General features: G+C 40.6%; 1 protein-coding gene and 1 non-coding gene across 4 annotated transcripts in view; one reads left to right on the plus strand and one right to left on the minus strand.

Annotated features, from left to right (window-relative positions):
• Window positions 1-20042, plus strand: part of LOC101404466 (52 kDa repressor of the inhibitor of the protein kinase-like) — a 42206-nt gene that overhangs the window by 12357 nt on the left and 9807 nt on the right. For 2 of the 3 annotated variants that reach the window (XM_087438003.1, XM_087438002.1), the window contains exon 2: window positions 16642-16794. In XM_087438003.1, the coding sequence (XP_087294129.1) occupies window positions 16642-16794 (153 nt within the window). Of the gene's footprint in view, window positions 1-14350; window positions 14468-16641; window positions 16795-20042 lie in introns of all 3 variants that reach the window. The other variant, XR_015553954.1, reaches the window with a different exon arrangement.
• On the minus strand, window positions 16639-16802 carry LOC147915369 (U1 spliceosomal RNA). The gene has a single exon (XR_015554189.1). It is a non-coding gene; the product is annotated as a U1 spliceosomal RNA (small nuclear RNA).

Genomic DNA, 20042 nt, shown 5'->3' on the forward strand with positions numbered 1-20042 from the left:
ATAGTGCCAACATAAAAGCCTTGATTAGAATGTTTTGTTTGGGATCCTGTTTTTAAGTGAGCACTACCTTTTGTATTACTTACTGGTCCTTATGAATCAGGCCTGTTTTTATTTCTTCTCCATTTGCTGAAAGTGAATGTAACGGTTTCCTCAGCCACCGGAGTTCTGATCTGGAGCATTCACAAGAAGAACAATCACAAATAGTCCGTGTGGACTGGATCGGTAGTCCCAGCTGTGTATGCTGGTGTTTGTGACAGGCAGTCTAGGTCACAAGCCCCCAGGTTCACAGCACAGTGCTTGGCACTGTGTCAATCACGCCAATCAGTAGAAACAAGTAGGGAAGCTTGAATTTCACCTACAGAATGGTGGAGAAAACGATGAGTTTTCTGAGATAGGCCAAAATAGCTCCAGGCATCCCTCTTTTCTTTTTGACATCAGGATTATCCAGGGATACTTCCCAACAGACTAAGCTCAGTTAGCCATGCTTCATTCAGATTCAAAAGCTTTGCCTTATCTCTAAATAAAATAAATGAGAGACAGGCACTCAAAGAGGGAAATCAGAGATTTCGAACACCCTGGGATATGACAACAACAAGAGTGTAGCAGGGGACAAGAAGGCTACACGACAATGAGTCTTAAGTCTCCCTAAAACTGGGAGCTTTGCTTTTAACAGAGCTGTGCTTTTAAAAGCCTGACATCTGAAACCAACAGAGGATTGAGAGAGAAAATTAGTTGGGCCTTCTGAGGCCCTGGTGTTAAGAAAAAACTAAAGGTACACATGCTCAGAAAAAAACAACAGAAACTAAAATTAAAATAAAATTTAATTACAAGTCACTTAAACTCCCCCACAATGAATCCCGCAGCTGTCCCAGACTTCTCTCATCAAGGGAGTTTCTGGAAGACAATCAACAAATCAGAGATGTAAACACCAAGGAAAGAATAAGATTTCCTTAAGTTTAGGCCCATTAGTTCAACATGGTTTCACATATTTAAAAATCATGTTGAAGTCATTTTGGAATGTTTACAACCAATCATTTTTCCCAGTTAGGAGCAAGGTAGGAATGGGGATAAGAATGCAAAACAACAAAAAGTCATCAACAAGGTAGCCCAAGAGTCATAGGATTTTATAAGAAGCTGTTAAATCAGAGAATCGTTTTCCCATCCATTCCTTTCATATGATGGAATGTGAACGACTCTGTGTCATTGCTCTTCCCTCATCCTTCTCTCTCCTTTCTGAAAACCCACACAAGTCAAAGTCAAGGGTGTGGTAGGTGTGAAGTGCCTCTGGGCTGAGAATGAGGATCCCTGGGGTCTGGACCTAGCGCTCATACAAGCTTCGTGACTCTGGACCTCAGATTTTTCAGGAACAAAGTAAAAGAGTTAGACTAGATTGTTTCTGTATTAATTTGCTAGGGCTGCCATAACAAAGTACCACAGACTGGGGGGCTGAAACAATAGGAACTTATACTCCCACAGTTCTGGAGGGTAGAAGTCTGAGATCAAGGTGTGGGCAGGGTTGGTTTCTTCTGAAGCCTCTCTCCTTGGCTTGTACGTGACCATCTTCTCCCTGTGTCCTCACATGTTCATGCCTCTGTGAGTGTTGATGTCCTAATCTCCTCTACTTATAAGGACACCAGTCAGATTGGACTAGGGCTGACCCATATGGCTTCATTTTACTTAATTACTGCTTTAGAGGTTCTATCCCCAAATGCAGCCACATTCTGAGGTCCTGGGTGCTTCTGACTTCAACATACAAATGTGAGAGGGACACAATTCAGCCTATAACAGTCTCCAAGGTAACTTTCAATTCCAGAGTTTTCTGATTTCTTTTCTCTCTAGTACTGACTTTTCATTAAGTTATCTTCCCTATTCTAATGTGGAGAGATTGAGCCTGCTGTTTTTATAAAAGACTGCAAGGACCTGAGGTTGTATTTTAAAGGCTGTCTGTAGTTTTAGAGCCTTTAAGTTAAAGCTACTCCATAGGGCAGGGGGCACTATTCCAGGCAGTAGATGGGTAAGCCTGAATTTTCTGTACTTTTCTAAAGATGGGACCATTGAGCCTGTGGCCGTTGGAGACTCTTCTTTAAGGACCTGGCACCATGAGAATTTTCTATAATTACTTTTTTCAAGGATGCCAACACTTCCACCTTACTCAGCCTTCAAGACTTACCATGTGTTGGTTATTTCAGATTGCAAGAAACAGAATTGTACTTGGGTTCTTTTAAATCATTTGTTGACTTGTTTCATTTTTTCATAAGCCTACAAGGGAAAGTGAGGAAGACAGGATCTCAGCCACCTCTCTCCCCTCAGCAAGACTTTGTGGAGAATGAAACATTAAGACACTATGAAGCTCCAAGGTCCTAGTCACCTTGTTTCTTTAGAGAAGATATTCATTGTTCTCTGCTCTAAGTGACTTCAGGTGACAAGAGATCTGCCCTTTCTGTCTCTACCTCTACTGCTCCCACTGCTACCTGAGCCTCCCTCTGGTGTTTTTGAGTTCTACCTCCTTGACCCAGAGGATGAGTAGCTCAGCCAATCAGCAGCAGTACACACTGCTCTATTGGACAAAGCTCTTCTACCAGGCCACCTACCGGCCATTGGTTAGCTTAGTGATGGCTGACTCCCATCAGCTGACTGTCTCTGATCCTGTCAACCTGACAATGAGACCACACGGTTCTAAGTAAGGTGACTGATGGCCAAGGACTTCCTTTGAAAGAATATGGGGTGTTCTAGGTACTCTAAGATTTCACAAACGTGGAAAACAGAGCTAGCAGGCACCTCGGTAAGTATTCCCAGTATATCTCACCTCTTTCCTTCCATTCACCAAGAAACTCAAGAGTGATTTATATTCATCGTCTTCACTCTCACCTTCATTTCTTATTAGCCTAATCCCTGAAATCCTTGCAGCCTCGCTTCTGAGCCCATTCTTTCTCTTAACTCTGACTGAAATTACCTCCCAACTTAAGTATCCATTTGTCATTTTCTGCTCAAACTCTCTGCTGCATTTAAAACCACTGGTTCACCACTCTACTTGCAAAGCCCCTTGATGCGGCTCCTGTGACTGAATTACCCAGGGGGTGGGGAGTGGACAGTAAGCTGTAGGGAGAGCCTTGGAGTCAGTGGACCTGGATATGAATCCTGATTCTTCCCACTACTCAACATCTATGTAGCATTGTGCATGTTAATTCTATTCAGTTCAATACATTCATTTTTGTGTACCTATTATATTTGTGATGATTGAGTAATGGGGAAGAAATCCAGATAACACCAGCGTTTGGACTTAGATGTGTGAGAAAATAGATGTGCAGATACTCAAACCTTACCTCTTATACCGAATTACATGCCAAGATCTATTGATTCCACCTCCATAATATCTCCCATGTTTATTCCTCTTCACTTCTATTATCCTGGTAGAACTCCCCACCTTTGACCTGGCTTAGTGGTTAACAAATTGAGTTCTGAGCAGCTCTTGGAAATCCCAGGGAGATTCTTCAGGGACTTCTGTAGGTAGGAAGGCAAGAAGGTGATATGTCCCCTCACAGGGTCCATTCCTGCCTCCTCATTATAACAAGATCAGTTCGACTTTTATCTGTTTTATGTATTTTTTGTATTTGAAGAAAATACTTTCTATTTTTTTTAAATGGCCATGTATTGATTCTGTCTCATAATTAGTCTCTCTCTCTTCAGAGCACCTCCCTTATAATCCACTTTATAGCTAGCTTTCAGATCATTTCCTATGCTTTGTGTTGCCCTATTCCTCATTTTACTTCACAATTTGGGAGGAAAAGTCTATGAGGCCCCAATGCCATACTCAGACAGTCTCTCCAGCTTTATAGCCAGCTTTCAGATCATTTAAAGTGAAGCACACTTCTGATCATGCCATTTTCCATTGCCTGGAAATGCTCTGCTAGATATGGTAGCCATTAGCCATATATGACTATTTAAATTAATTTAAACTAAATTAAAAATTCAGTTCTTAGTTGCACTAGCCATATTTCAAGCACTTCATAACCACATACATCTAGTGGCTGCCATATTGCACAGCTCATATTTGGAACATTTCCGTCATTGCAGAAATTTCTCTTGGAGAGAGCTGGTCTAGATCACTAGATAAAAATTTCTGACTTTGACTTAAGACTTAAATCTATCGTTTCTAGGCCTTTATGCTGCTGTTTTCCTTCATGTAATACTCTTATTAGACTGAACTGCTCTCAAACATACCTACTCACTTCCTGCCGTCATGCCCCAGCTGACCCAGCCCCATGTAGAGTCTCCTTCACTCCATCACTGCACGCCCAAATCCTATTCCCCATTTAGGGTTCTCCTCCATGAAGTCCTTTTAAGTTTCCCAACTCAAAGTAATTCCCTCTTCCTGTGAACTCTCATAGGATTTTAAATGACACACTCTCATGTCATCTACCACCATTTTTTCTAGAATTATGACTATCTGTGCATATGTTTCAGCCTTTGACTTGGTAGGGCTTCCTTCAGAAGCTGACTCTGAGACAAAGATTCAAATGTGAGTAGTTTAGTTGAGAGGGGACCCCAGGAATCCACAGTAGGGGAGGGGGTTGGTGAGACTGAAAGAGGAAAGAAATCAATAAAGGATGCACCAGCAATTCAGTTACTACCGTGGAGAACTGGAGCTCAGTCCCATTGGGGGACAATGTCAGTACAGTTATCCCAACCTAGGTCGAGAATGCTGGGGTACAAATTCACCAATGCCTTGTCCATTATTTATTTGAGGCTACTTCCAGGGAAAGTAATTCTTGGGTATTTCCGGCTTGTTCTACATTCAGGCCAAGCATACATGTCCAGAAAACAACAGAAAAAGTTGCAGATGCTCACAGTAAGAAGGCTCTCTCGTGCAGCAGTGCATGCTGAGGTGGTATGAGCAGGCCACCAACTGCCTGTGCTACAGCACCAGCAACCTGGAAGGTAGGGCCCTGCGGGCAGAGGCCACCAGTCATTACAGGTGCCTTCCTCAGTCACCTACCATAGGATCAATAAACAGTTGTTTGACAAGTGAATACATTACCCCAAGGGTATTAGGCACTAGAGAAGAATTCTTAGTGGAACCTGGTGGTTTGGATACCTGTAATCACTCACTGGTAACCCGGAAAATCTCTGAATAGACTGATACTTGGGGGTTTTCTGTTGGCTTTGACATTCAGTACTTATGAACCAAACATTGTAGAGTGAGAATTTGCTCAGCCAACCTCTAAAGGAGCTCTGGGATTGCTTCAGAAGCTTTCCTGGGCAAAGGAGGTTGAGTCTACAGAGGAAAACTCAGTGGAGCATCTACTGAAGCACTTGCCTTTAACCCTGATGATGCTTTGTCACAGCTGTCAGAGGAGCCAGACTTCTCCATTTCAGCAATGACTGGGCAGGGTCTGTCCTCTGTATCAGTCAGGAGAGGGAAGGGAGCAACATACGAGTTGGGAATCTAGGAGCAAAGTGTGTGTGTGTGTATGTATGTGTGTGGTGTATCATGTGTGTATGTATGTGTGTGGTGTAAGTGTTGTGTGTGTGTGTATGTGTGCTGTGTGTGATATGTGTACATATATGTGTGGGCTGTGTGTGCACTGAGAGTCATTAAGGGCACATGTTGCAGCCTCCAGCATGGCTGAGGGCAGGCTGCCCCCCTGCACCACACTGAGCCCCATAGCAGAGCTGCTACAACGCAGGCTCCCTCATGCCCACGGTCTACTTTGCTGCTCACTCTCCCCAATGAAGAACCATGCAGAGTACAGAGCTTCCATGTCAGCAATGCTCATGGAGCCTCCTTTAAGCACACTGTTAGTAGCCAGAATAGTGCCCTTAAAGCAAACATGTTATATGGCTCTGACCTCATGCTGTCATTTGCCATTTCTGCAAATTGCATATTTAAACAAGAATGAACGTTCAGTCTCCCTCTTCGTTTATTACAGTTTAACTCTTACCAATTCTGTCATATTTTAATGGGAAAAATAGCTTTCAGGACAACTCATGCCCATGACCAGATCTTTGGATTCATGAGGCATGGCTGTGATTTCTCAGAAAGATGATGGAAAATGGGGATTAGAGTCGGGAACTAGCCCAGCCTTGCCCAGGAGAGTGGGACACAACAAAGGCAGGGCTGCTCACAGTGGAAGTTTCAGGAGGAAAACAAGAAACACTATGAGACTGCTCTCTTCTGTGTCCAAGGGCATCTTCCAGTGATGAAAGGCTCACCGATGACATTGGGGGCCCACGTTAAGCAGTCAGGTGTCCTGAGAGGAGGGGAAAATTGCAATAGGAAATTCTAGTGAACAGTGTATGGAAGGCCAGGCAAGGTGAACCTAGTGTACTGGGTCGCAGCCACCAGGCCAGTTCAGTGTCCCAGGAGGAGCCTGGTGAGAGGTGGGACCAGACAGATGACCAGGTGGAAGCTCAGGCAAGTGTCAAAGCTGAGGGAAGCCCAGACTGTGACTCCGCGTGGAAGCCCCGAGGTGGCATCATAGCCTGTAGACTGTACTTTCCAGAATGCTCATTCTCCAGTCCCAGCTTGACACTCACTTGCAGAAGTGATGCAACCACGCCCGGGCCCCAGGATCCTCATCTCTAAGATGAAGACGGTGCAAGTGCCCATCTCAAGGGCTGAGGTGGGGATGAATGGGGTGCCCAGATCAGCAAGTCCCAGAGGAGGACAGCTATTACATGGATGCAGGATCTCAGAAGATACCTCAGGGATACTTCATCTCAGGCCAAATTTGCAGTAAGGGCGTGTAAGGACGTAACAAAGCAGCCAAGAATCAGGGTCATTGCTCACTCACCGAATCCTGAGTTACACACTGGATTTGTGGGTTTGAGGTTTGCAGTTGCTTAAACAACCCAGGGGTGGTCTGGGATCTAGCACAGGCTGGGCTTGCTGGTATGGGCGCCCGTGGGCCCCGGGCATGGGGAGGGAAAGGCGGTATGGGGAGAGACTGTCTGCGTATGGGATTGGGGCCTCATAGACTTTTCCTCCCAAGTTGTGAAGTAAAATGGGAAATAGGGCAGCATGAAGTATAGGAAACATGAAAGTGGCCTGCTCAGAATAACTTGAGACACTGTAACCACACCATTTCCAAATACCCCTGCCACCCCACCTCGCAGAGTTCCTGCCTGGGATCCCAACTGCTGGATCTCTTGATTAGGCAACCAAGAAAGGAACTTTCTCTCTGGACGATGGCTACTAAAATGCACCTGCTCAGCCCCGTGGCGCAAGCGGTTAAGTGCATGCGCTCCGCTTCTGCAGCCCAGGGTTCGCAGGTTCGGATCCTGGGAGCGCACAAACGCACCATTTGTCAGGCCATGCTGTGGCAGCGTCCCATATAAAGTAGAGGAAGATGGGCATGGATGTGGGCTCAGGGCCAGTCTTCCTCAGCAAATAGAGGAGGATTGGCATCAGATGTTAGCTCAGGGCTGATCTTCCTCACACACACACACACAAAATGCACCTGCTACCAGGAGGCAGAGGGATTCAGGGGTGCTGGAGTGGGTAGGATACTTCACTCTGCTCTATCCCTTTATGGCCATATTGGTCTATAAAGACATGGAGACGGTTCCTGCTGAGACAGCACGTGAAATAGACAGGCTTCCTGCTTTTAAATAAAATAGCTTGAATTTTCCTGTTTAGGATAGAATGGCTTTAGTACTCGGTCAGCATTCATGTGTGATCTAGCAAACCTCCCCCTGTATCTCCTCATAATTACAAGCACTGATGACAGATTCTTTTAGGAAATGCCACCATGTTTGGTTTTTCCTCCTCCTGCTGCTGTCAGCATCTGAACTTTCAAGAGCAGGGGGGAAATACCAAACGTATCCTCCTCCAGCAGATCCAATCTTCTCACACCATTAGAATTGGAAAGGGCTATTTGGGCAGGTCTAGCAAAAAGTGAGAAACCCAAGCCACAGTGAAGCAAAGTTTGGTTAGGGTTTTTTTTTTTTTTCGTGAGGGAGATCAGCCCTGAGCGAACATCTGCCAATCCTCCTCTTTTTGCTGGGGAAGACTGGCCCTGGGCTAACATCCGTGCCCATCTTCCTCCACTTTATATGGCACACCCCCACAGCATGGCTTGACAAGCGGTGCATCAGTGCACGCCCAGGGTTGCGAACCGTCGAACTCTGGGCCACTGCAGCAGAGCACGCGCACTGAACCACTTGCGCCACTGGGCCGGCCTGGTTAGGGTTTTAAAGGGAAAAGGGAAAGAATGTAAGAAAGGGGGTCAGGCAAGGAAAGGATGATTGCAGTGCCCTTGGGGAAACTATCTACCTCCAGGCGGTCAATGTTCCATCCAGTTCATTAGCACTCTCTGTTGTGTCAAAAAATTACTCATCTGAAGGAATGATTTTGCAAGGCCCCTTTTTGCAAAACTACAGGAGAAGGGCATAGTTTAGGGAGCAGAGTGAAAGTCAAGATGTGCAGCAAGAGATGAGACTGGCCCGCCCTGGAGGACATTCTAATTTGCGGGTGGAGGGGGAGCGCTGTGAAATATGCTACTTTGTTAGAGAGGGGGGCAGAGACCTGAATTCACGGGCCTTGTAGCTGGGCTCTGCTTTGCCCGCCCCTTCCCAATCTCAGCCAGCTGTCTCCACCCCAGGGGGCCTTCATACTGGAAAACTCCATCCAGTGACTCCATCCATTGGAAACAAGCCCATTTGCAAAAGTTCTACCCTGCTGAAAAATTCGAAATCCTGCCTTAGTCCATTTCAGATTAAACCATTGCAGAAAAAGGCAACTATTTGCAGTCCCTAACCTATGACGCCAAGGTGCCAAAGCGCTCTTACCCATTGTAAAGTCCCACGTGTCCAGGCGTATCAACAGGGTGTGCTCATGCTGGGGTTTTATTTGCCTGAGGAGGGAAAGGCTTATGAGAAGGAAGTCATCCCAGGTAGAAGTGTATAGATTCAGGCCACAGAACATGGTCTTTCATCATTTTTGGAGAGGCTGGGAGGTGTGAGCGGCTGCTCATACCAACGGATGCCTGACCAGCCCCTCAAAGACTTGAGAAAGAGCCCTTGAAGACGAGCTTGAGAAGGCGGCCTAGGAATGGAGGATAACAGCTATAGGGGCACAGGCTGTTTCTCCTACGTCAGCATAGTCCAGTCACTGTACTGACAGGCTACTGAGGGCACGGAATGGAGTAGCAGCCACCGGTGGGAAGTGGTAAGGGTGATCTGCCTCCCCACTGTCAGTATCAGTGACCTGAGGACCCAGCCGAGCAGCCTCTAACGAGTGCAGTGGGTGTCACCACGGCTACTTCACATCTACAAGGCAGTGTTGGGGGCCAAGAGGGCTTCTTAGGAGCGTGTGCAGGAAACTCCCCGGGAATTTCCAGAACTAGCTGGGAGGGATTGGAGATGCTCTGCGGCTGTCATAGTCCATAATTTGTGGTTCAGCCAAAGAGGACAGGATTTGCTATTACTGGTGTGTTCCCATAGAAAAGTATGTTACATATACATCCTGTGAGCACAAAATGATGAGACATTGCCATGAATTAGATTGGACAACCAATCTCATCATTTATAGACACCTGTTAGGTAGGAAGATCATTCTGCTGACTTGACTATACATTTGTGTTCAGTTTAGTTTTGTTTTAATCCCCAGCATGAGTTGGGATTTGAGTTGATCAAATTTACTTTGTCCCTCAGTTCTCCTTGTGGTTGATCAGCAAGATGGTAGGTCAGCTAGAGTTAGGGTTGAGTCAAAGTCACAGGACACTCTCAAGAATCAGCTCCTCAGAGTTCAATTCTCCCCCATCCCAGTCCTCTGTTGATTTATGCTCTGCTGGGCTGCAGAGTCCTGACCTCAGAGTGTAATGCTCTAATCAGATAAGCTGACACAAAACCTTCTTTATTCTCAAGACCACTGCTCCATTGAAGCCCCAGCTACACTCCAGCCATCTCAGGGTACGGCCAGCCTGCACGAGATACATTGAGACCGGCAGACTGTCATCTCAAGTGCAGGTTGCCAACCTTCTCAGGCTACTATGAATGATTATGGGTAAAGTCTGCTTTGAATCTGTTGGAAAGGGGGGAGACTTACAATGTGTTTGGTTCAGGCAATTCATTTTAAGGGATTTGTCCACCAAATTTACTGCAATCATAATCACAGCCCATTTTCACAGTTACTAGGCTATCAAATTCTGTGTATACAAAATAAAGAACTGGAAAAAAAGGAAACTTTAAAATTTGTAAGTTAAAGTGGCGGCACAAATGTTATTTGGGACACGGTAAAATCATATTCAGAATGATCCTCTGGCCACCAGAAGCGACCTGTAACGTCGAGACTGCTTTCACCATGTTTCTAGATATGGCAAATACTAGGTGCAACATTGTTTAAAAATCATAGGCTTGCAGCTCCCTTCTCCTTTTCAGGGATTAAAGAAAATATGCCCTGCTCTGTCACTGTTCAAACGGAATAAAAGGGGGGAGGAAGGGTTTTCTTGTCTTCTGTCTGCACATCCAGTCGGGGGCAGCGTTATTCATCAAAATAAGCTTTCTTGTTTTTTAGAACGTGTTTATGGAGGTTCTCTTAACACATCTTTCTTACGCGTGCGAGAGTATGGATTCTTAAGCCTATTTCCATTTTGTTAAATTCACCTTCTGAAAGGGAGAGTGAAAAATTAGGGGCTGGCTCTCCCTGGTGGCATGATTAGAAAACTGCACCTGCATGTAAGAGGGCCCTCCGTCCGCGGAGAGAGTGCCCTCTGGTGCACAGAGAGAGTAAAACTACGAGTTAAATACCAATTACTAATTAAATACTTATTAAAAATATTAAAACCACAAAGTACTAAAACTACAGAAAAAAATTAATGTCCTTACTATGAGCCAATCATTGTGCTAAGGACTATGTGAGTACTGTTGTTTTAGTTGTCTGAGCTGTAGAACAAATTGTCCCCAAACATAATGGCATAAAACAAAAATCGTGTATTATCTCCCACAGCTTCTGTGAGCCAGGAATTCAGGGGCAGCTCAGGTGGATGGTTCTGACTGGAGGTTGCAGTCAGACAGTAGCTGGGGCATCTCAAAGCCTTGTTAGCTCACATGTCTGGTGGCTGAGCAGGAAATACTGGAAGAGCAGGGGTAGGAACATGCGGTACCTCTCCCTGTTTCTGTGTGGTCCTCCTGTGGTATACTCCAGTATAGCCAGACTTCTTTCATGTTGGCTCAGGGCTTCCAAGGCGGTGTCCCACAAAAGAGAGCCAGGAGGAAGATGTCCTGCTATTTAGGACCTAGCTTCAGAAGTCATGCAGTGTCACTTCTGCTGTGTGTTATCGAGAGAGTCAGTTACAGAGGTCCCCCCAGGTTCAAAGACAGGGAACATAACCCCCGCCTGGGATGGAATATATATTTGTGTGGCTATCTCTGTAAAAATACAATCAATCACAATTGTTTTATTTCATTCTCCCCAAAGCTATATGAGGTTGCTACTATGATTATTCCAATTTTACAGTTAAGGGAATGAGGTCAAGAGACATTAAAAATTTGCTTCATATGTCCTTTCAATATCATACTAGAACAGTGTCTAATAAGTCATCTGAAGTGTTATCTGTACATGGTTTCCAGTCTCAGCACTATTGACATTTTGGGCCAGGTAATTATTTGTTGTCAGATGTATTCTGTGCAGCATCTCTGGCCTCTACCCATCAGATGCTGCTAGCATCCCTACCTTCCTTCAGTTGTCATAACTGAAAATGTCTCCAGACATAGTCAAATATCTCGGGGGGAGGAGGGGGCAAATTTGCCCCCAGTTGAGAACCACTGTTTTAGGGGAAGGTGACTGATTATTTACTATTGATTAAGGCCGGACTCCATAAAGTTAATGTTAACTTGTAGAAGATCTATATGTTGTCATTTATTTCTATCTGGTAGAAAACAAAAATCCTATAGATTATAGTTGTATTGTTTTACAGGGCATTGGTCACTTTCAATCTAACTTGCAATCTAGATTCTTTTTATCCACTAACTAGATATAATAGTTTTCCTCTCCTTCTTTGAACTATCATTGTCATCATGCTGGTTTCCTCAGTAATTAGTTAAGTAAATCTTTGCCACATGCACACATATATCAGCTTCTTGGTAGAAAGCAGAGAGTGAATTCTTTTCAAAAGGTAGGTATGGTAGGCATGGAGAAGTGCTACTCAGATCTCCCTACAAGAAAGACCTTGCAATAGCCAAAGGAATGCTGAGAAAGAAGAACAAAGCTGGAGGCATCATACTCCCTGATTTCAAACTCTATTACAAAGCTATGGTAATCAGAACAGTATGATACAGGCATAAAAACAGACACATAGATCAATGGGTCAGAATAGAGAGCCCAGAAATAAACCCATGCATATGTGATCACTTAACTTACAACAAAGGAGCCAAGAATGTACAATGAGGAAAGGACAGTCTCTTCAATAAATGATGTTGAGAAAACTGGACAGCCACATGCAAAAGAATGAAAGTGGACCATCTCACACCATACACAAAAATCAATTCAAAATGGATTAAAGACTTGAACATAAGACCTCATAAAACTCCTAGAAGAAAACATAGGCAGTAAGCTCCTTGACTTCAATCTTGAAGATGATTTTATGGATTTGACACCAAAAGCAAAGGTAACCAAAGCAAAACTAAGCAAGTGGGACTACATCAATCTAAAAAGCTTCTGCACAGCAAAGGAAACCACCAACAGAATGAAAAGGCAACCTAGAAAATGGGAGGAAATACTTGCAAATCATATATTTGATAAGGGGTTAATATCCAAAATATATAAAGAACTCATACAACTCAATAGCAAAAAACCAGACAATCTAATTTAAAAAATGGGCAGAGAAGCTGAATAGACATTTTTCCAAAGAAGACGTACAGATGGCCAACAGGTACATGAAAAGGTCCTCAACGTCACTAATCATCAGGGAAATGCAAATTAAAAACCACGATGAGATATCACCTGGTATCTGTTAGAATGGCTATTATCAAAAAGACAAGAAATAACAAGCATTGGCGAGGATGTGGAGAAAAGGGATCTCCTGTGCCCTTTTGGTGGGAACGTAAATTGTTGCAGCAACTGTGGAAAACAGCATGGAGGTTCCTCAAAAAATTAAAAATAGAACTACCAGGGGCCGGCCCATTGGCATAGCAGTTAAGTTCACACACTCTGCTTCGGTGGCACAGGGTTCACAGGTTCAGATCCCAGGCGCAGACTAATGCACCACTTGTCAAGCCATACTGTGGTGGCGTCCCATATAAAGTAAAGGAAGATGGGTGCAGATGTTAGCCCAGGACCAATCTTCCTCAGCAAAAAGAGGAGGATTGACAACGGATGTTAGTTCAGGGCTAATCTTCCTCACCAAAAAAAAAAAAAAATAGAACTACCATATAATCTAGCAATTCTACTTTTGAGTGTTTATCCAAAGAAAATGAAAACACTAACTTGAAAAGATGTATGCACCCCCATGTTCACTGAAACATTATTTACAATAGCCAAGATATGGAAACAACCTGAGTGCCCATCAATGGAGGAATGTATAAAGAAAATGTGGTACATATATACAGTGGAATATTATTCAGCCATAAAAAAGAAAATCCTGTCATTTGCTACAACATGGATGGACATTGAGGGCATTATGCTAAGTGAAATAAGTCAGATAGACGAATAATTTACAATTTCACTTATATGTGTAGTCTAAAAAAATTAAAATAAAAACAAAAACCCGAGCTCATACATACAGAGAACAGATTGATGGTTGCCAGAGGTGGGGATGGGGGTGCAAAATAGGTGAAGAGGGTCAAAAGGTACAAACTTTCAGTTATAAAATAAACGAGTGATGTGGGTGTAATGTACAGCATGGTGAATATAGTTAATAATACTGTATTGCATATTTGAGAGTTGCTAAGAGAATAAATCTTAAAAGATCTCATCACAAGAAAAAAAACTTTGTAACTATCTGTGGTGATGGATGTTAACTAGACTTATCATGCTGATCATTTTGCAATATATACAAATATCGAATCATTATGTTATATACCTGAAACTAATGCAATGTGATATGTCAATTATACCTCGATTAAAAAAAGGAAAAAAAAGAATGAACTTGCAGATGAGCTGTGAGCAGTAGGCCCTAGTGGCACATTGTCATGACCTCCGCATGTGTAAAAGCATGATATGCATGACTTATTGTAGAAGAATAACCCTTCTGGGAACAACATTGGGAAAAATCCATAAAATGCTGACTTTCTAGTACTGTCATTTTAATAAAATAAGTGCTAACATTTATTGTGCACTTACTATATGCTAGGCACTGTAATAAGCACATGGTGTTACATGATCTCATTATGTAGTTATTATTATTATCAGCCTTTTATAGACGAGCAAATGGAGTGCAACACGGCTAAGGAAACTGCTGAAATTCACAAAGCAAGAAAGTGGAAGAGATGGGACTTGAACTAGATCTAACTGAATCCACAGCTGCAGGTGTCTGCTCATTTATTACATCAATGTTTTTTGGTTTTCAACATAGAGATTTTGCACATGTTTTATTATATTGATAGCTAAATATTTCATTTTGGATGCTATTGTAAAGACATTGGTTTTATAATTCTATTTTGCAGTTGTTCATTGCTAGCAAGTAGAAATACAATTGATTTTTGTATATTGACTTTGTATCTTGCAAACTTGCTAAACTAAATTAATATTTTATATGATTTTTTAAATAGATTCTCTGTGATTTTCTACATAGACAACCTGTCATTTGCAAGTAGAGGCAATTTTATTTCTTTCTTCCCAGTCTCTGTATCACTTATTTATTCTTCTTTCTTTATTACAGTAACTAAGACCTCTAGTATGATGATGATTAGGAGTGGTGAGAGCAAATATCTTGCATTTTTCCAATGTTAGAAAGAAAGTTTTCAATACTTGACTACAAAATATAAGAGCTTTAGGTTTGTTGTAGATGCACGATAACTAATTGGGGAATTTTTTCTTATTCATAGATTGGTGAACATTTTATCTTTTTTAAATCATGCATGGATGTTAAATTTTGTCAGATAATTTTTCTGTATCTATTGAGATCATATATATTTTTTTCCTCTTTAGTCTGTTGATATATTGAATTACATTGATTGATTTTCTAATGTTGAACCAACATTGTATTCCCAAGATAAACCCCACTTGGCTGCCACGTATTATCCTTTTCATATATCGGAGGAGTTGATTTTTAAATACGTATTCTTTAGAATTTTGAAGCTATAGTCATGAGGGATATTGGTCTGTAGTTTTGTTTTTTTTTTTTTCTTCTTGTAATATGTTGTCTGATTTTGGTATCAGGGTAAAGATGGCCTGATAAAGAGATGAGAAGTGTTTCCTTGTCTTCTATTTTCTGGAAGAGTTTGTATAGAATTTGGGTTATTTCTTCCTTAATTGGGTAGAATTTGCCAATGATCCATTTGGACCTGGAATTTTCTTTGTGGGAAAAATTGTATTACAAATTCAATTTATTTAACAGATATAGGATTAGGTTACATATTTCTTTTTTGTTTGTTTACAAGTACTAATATAACCTTTAGGTTACATATTTCTTCTTGAAGGAACCTTGGTAGTTTGAGTCTTTTAAGAAATTTGTCTATTTCATCTAAGTTATCAAATGTATTTGCACAAAGTTATTCATAGTATCCCCTTATTATCCTTTGTAAAATGTCTGTGGGGTCTGTACTGTTGTCCCTCATTTATTTCTGATACTGGAAATTTGTGTTTTCTCTCTTTTTATTCTAATCAGTCTGGCTAAAGTTTTAACTTTTTTATTGATCTTCTCAAAAAGCCAGCTTTTGCTTTCATTGATTTTTCTCTATTGTTTTCCTGTTTTCTATTTTATTTATTCTTGCTCTCCTGTTTATTATTTCCTTTATTTTACTTACTATGGCTATAATTTAGGGTGGAAATTGAGGTCATTGAAGTGAGACCTTTCTTCTTTTCTAATGTAGTTGTCCAGTGCTATAAAAATTTCTTCCTAAGCACCTTTTTAGCTGCATCCCACAAGTGTTGATATGTTGTTTTTCATTTTACTTTAAAACATTTTCCAATTTATATTTTGACTTTTTCTTTGATCTACTTGTTATTTAAAGCTATGTTATCTAGCAGTTTTTGCTTTGTGTATTTTGAAGTTCTGTTAGTTGCAAACACATTTATGCTTTTTATGTCTCACATTTTCTTATGAATTTACCCCTTTAGCCTTATGTAATGTCCATCCTTTATCCTTGGTAATGTGTTTTGTTCTTAAGTCTCCTTGTCTGATATTAATATAGCATTCTGGATTTTTTCAATTATTGTTTGTATTTATCTTTTCCATCCCTTTTTTTTGCTGAGGAAGATTCGCCTTGAGCTAACACCCATTGCCAATCTTCCTCTATTTTGTATGTGCGTCGCGACCACAGCATGGCTGAGGAGTGGTGTAGGTCTGCACCGGGATCCAAACCCATGAACCTGGGCTGCCAAAGTGGAGCATGCTGAACTTTAGCACTATGCCATGGGGCTGGCCCCATCCATCCTTTTGCTTTTAACATATTTTTGCTTTTATATTTATAGTTGGTTTATTTTGTAGATAGCATATAGTTAGGTCTTGCTTTATTCATTCTATCAATTTTTTATCTCAGGGGAGAGCATGAATGCAGACCCCCTCCTGCATCAATTACGCAGTCAAGGTTCCCACATGTGGGAATATTGCAGGGGTCAGCACATCAGAAGTGCAATGGACAAGCCTCACCCCGGGAAAACCACCTTTTTGATCAAGGTGTCTCTCCTGTCAGGTAAGTCTTAGTCTTGCTCTTAAAAAAACCAGTCTGGGGGCCGGCCCAGTGGCACAAGTGGTTAAGTGCGCACGCTCAGCTGCAGCGGCCTGGGGTTCACTGGTTCGGATCCCGGGCACACAGACGCACTGCTTGGCAAGCCGTGTTGTGGTGGCGTCCCATATAAAAAGTAGAGGAAGATGGGCATGGATGTTAGCCCAGGGCCAGTCTTCCTCAGCAAAAAAAGGGGAGGATTGGCAGATGTTAGCACAGGGCTGATCTCCTCACACACACACACACACACACACACACACACACACACAAACAGTCTGACAATCTCTGCATTTTAATTGGAATATTTAGACCATTAATGAGTTATTGATAATGTTGAATTTATATCTACCATCTTACTATTTGTTTTATATTCATTCTGTATGGTCTTTTTTCCCTTTTTCCTTCTTTTTTCTCCTGTTTTTGCATTAACAGAGTATTTTTATGATTCCATTTTACCTCCGTTATTGCTTATTTTTTATATCTCTTTTATAACTTTTTAATGGTTACTCTAGATTTGATAATATATATCTTTAATTATTCACAGTCTGCCATCAAATAATATAACACTTCTATCTCTCTCTCTTTCTCCATATATATATTTATATAAATATTGTTTAATCTGGCACCATTTGGCTCAGTCAAGTTAACGTATAAAATTAACCATCACATCTTACTTTTTAGTATTTCTATCATCTTTATTTCTTTGGGTACAACTAAGTTTCTAGTATCATAGTCCTTCTGATAAAAAGTACTTCCTTAACTTTTCTTTTTAGCACAGGCCTGCCAGTAATGAATTCTCTCAGCTTTTGGTTGTTCAAAACAATATTTGACTTAATTTTTGAAAGATATAGAATTCTGGGTTCATAGGTCTTTTTTCTTTTACTACTTTAAAAATGTAACTCTATTGTCTTCTGAGTTGCATAGATTTTAATGAGAAATCTGCTGTAATTTCTATGGACTGCCTTTAAGATTTTCTCTTTATCTTTATTTTCCAGCAGTTTGAATATTATCTGTCTAGGTGGATTTCTTTTTTCCACATTTATGGATCTTGGGATTCCCTGTACTTCTTGAATATGCATTTTGAAGTCTTTCATTATTTTTGTTAGCTCTTCAAATATTTTGTCTGCCCCATTCTTTCTTCTTCCTTCTACGTATATGGCATCTACCTTCTCTTCCTCTCGTGCTCTGACCCAGCTGTGACAGCGCTTGCATCCTCAGAAGGGCCTGTCTTTCTTTAAATTTCAGACTTCTAAGCTGTCCTACAACCTTAGTTCTCTGATGGGTTCAAAAAGACATAATTTTACAGTTTATCTGTCATTTTCTTGTTATTATGGTAGAAGTGATGTTTCCTTTTCAGTTTTCTCTATCTTAAGGATAAATGAAACTTACCATAATTTTTTATTTTTCTATAATTTAAAATTTAGATAAAAGTTGCACAAATAGTAAGAGAAACTCCCATATAACCTTTACCCAGATTCAGCAATTATTTATATTTGCCTCATTTGCTTTGTTATTCTCTCTCTTTCTTTATATATCTATATCCATATTTATGTATCTTATGAATTATTTCAGAATTGGTTGAAGTCATTGTATCTTTTAGCCTAAATACTTTAATGATTATTTTGTGGGGACTTTTCCTTATAAACAATAGCATATTTATCAATATTAGCAAGCTTAACATTAAGAATATATTTCAACCACAGTCTATATCCAAATTTTTTCAAATTCCTCAATAATGTTCTTTTTAGCTCTTTATTTTTTGGTCCAGGGTGTAATCATGCACTTGGTTGTCATATCACTTTAGTTTCATTTAATCTGGAACAGTTACCTAGTCTTTCTTGATCTTGACATATTTGAAGAATAAAGTTCAGTTTTTATGTAGAATTTCTTTCAGTGTAGGTTTGTCTCATGACTGAATTCAGGTTATGGGATTTTGGCAGGGATATCACAGAAATGGTGTTGTGTCATTCTCAGTGTGTCCTGTTAGAAGGCACATGATGACAGTTTGTCCCAATAATGGTGACGTTAGCATAATCACTTAGTTAAGGTGGTGTTTACCAGGTTTCTGCATTGTAAAGTTCCTCTATTTCCTCTTTGTAATTAATAAATTATTTGTGGGAAGATTTTTGGAGGGTATGCAAATATCCTGTTCCTCATCAATTTTTTTCACTTACACTTTTAGCATCCATTGATGATTTTCTAAATCCATCATTCATTCTACCTTTATTTATTGACATGCTATTTTAAGGAGGAGAGTTCTCATCTCTCTCAATTCTTTAATTAATTAATTAATGTATTTATTTATATCAGTATTGATTCATGGATATTGTTTTCTTCAGTGGGTTATAATTCATTACTGTCATTATATTTTTTGATGCTCAGATTACATATTTGGCCAGCAGGAGCCCTTTTAAGCTGGCTTCTGTGTCCTTTTTACATGACCCCTCATTGTTTGAATATTTTCTTACTTTCCAGAATAAGATAATGCTCCAGGCTTATCTTTGATTTTCTCTGCTGCAGCTCTACAATCAGCCATTTTCCCAGAAGTTCTTGTTTCTTTTAATGGGGAATGATATTTAGAAACTAAGATCTTGGTGCTACATGTGCTTATTGCTACTAGTGTGTTATTGCTAGGCCCTCTTAGTGGACAGTGCTAGAAAACATGTGTCTATGTGTATACATAGACATCCATGTATCTATTTATATGTAATATGTATATGTATAATTACACAGAGAGATATATACACACATGCATATATATAGACACATGTCAATAGTTATTTTTATTTCATTATTAATATAGTATAATATATTAATTAATTAATATATTAATTTATTAATATAGTATAATATATTTATATAGTTATTAATATCTATTAAAAATGATTTGATACTGATATTTTTCTATTGCAGTCAAACACCATAAGGTAGATTCCCATTTTACCATTTCCATATGGAACTCCCTTCTTAACAGTGAGAAACCTGACTCTCATTCTTTAATTATTGTGTGTGTGTGTGTGTGTGTGTGTGTATATATATATGAGTACATAGAAAGACTTCTCAGAATTGCCAACTCATAGTCTTGTGAAAAATAATCCTATTAACTAGAGCTCAATATCCCTTTATAGTTTTTAGGTAAAATTTACATACATTGAAATGTATAAATCATAAGTGTTCAATTTAATGAGCTTTAAAAATTTACACACTTCTAACAT

Source organism: Ceratotherium simum, chromosome 13 (genome assembly GCF_057802395.1).
Source record: "Ceratotherium simum simum isolate JZ-2026a chromosome 13, ASM5780239v1, whole genome shotgun sequence".
NCBI lineage: Eukaryota > Metazoa > Chordata > Mammalia > Perissodactyla > Rhinocerotidae > Ceratotherium > Ceratotherium simum.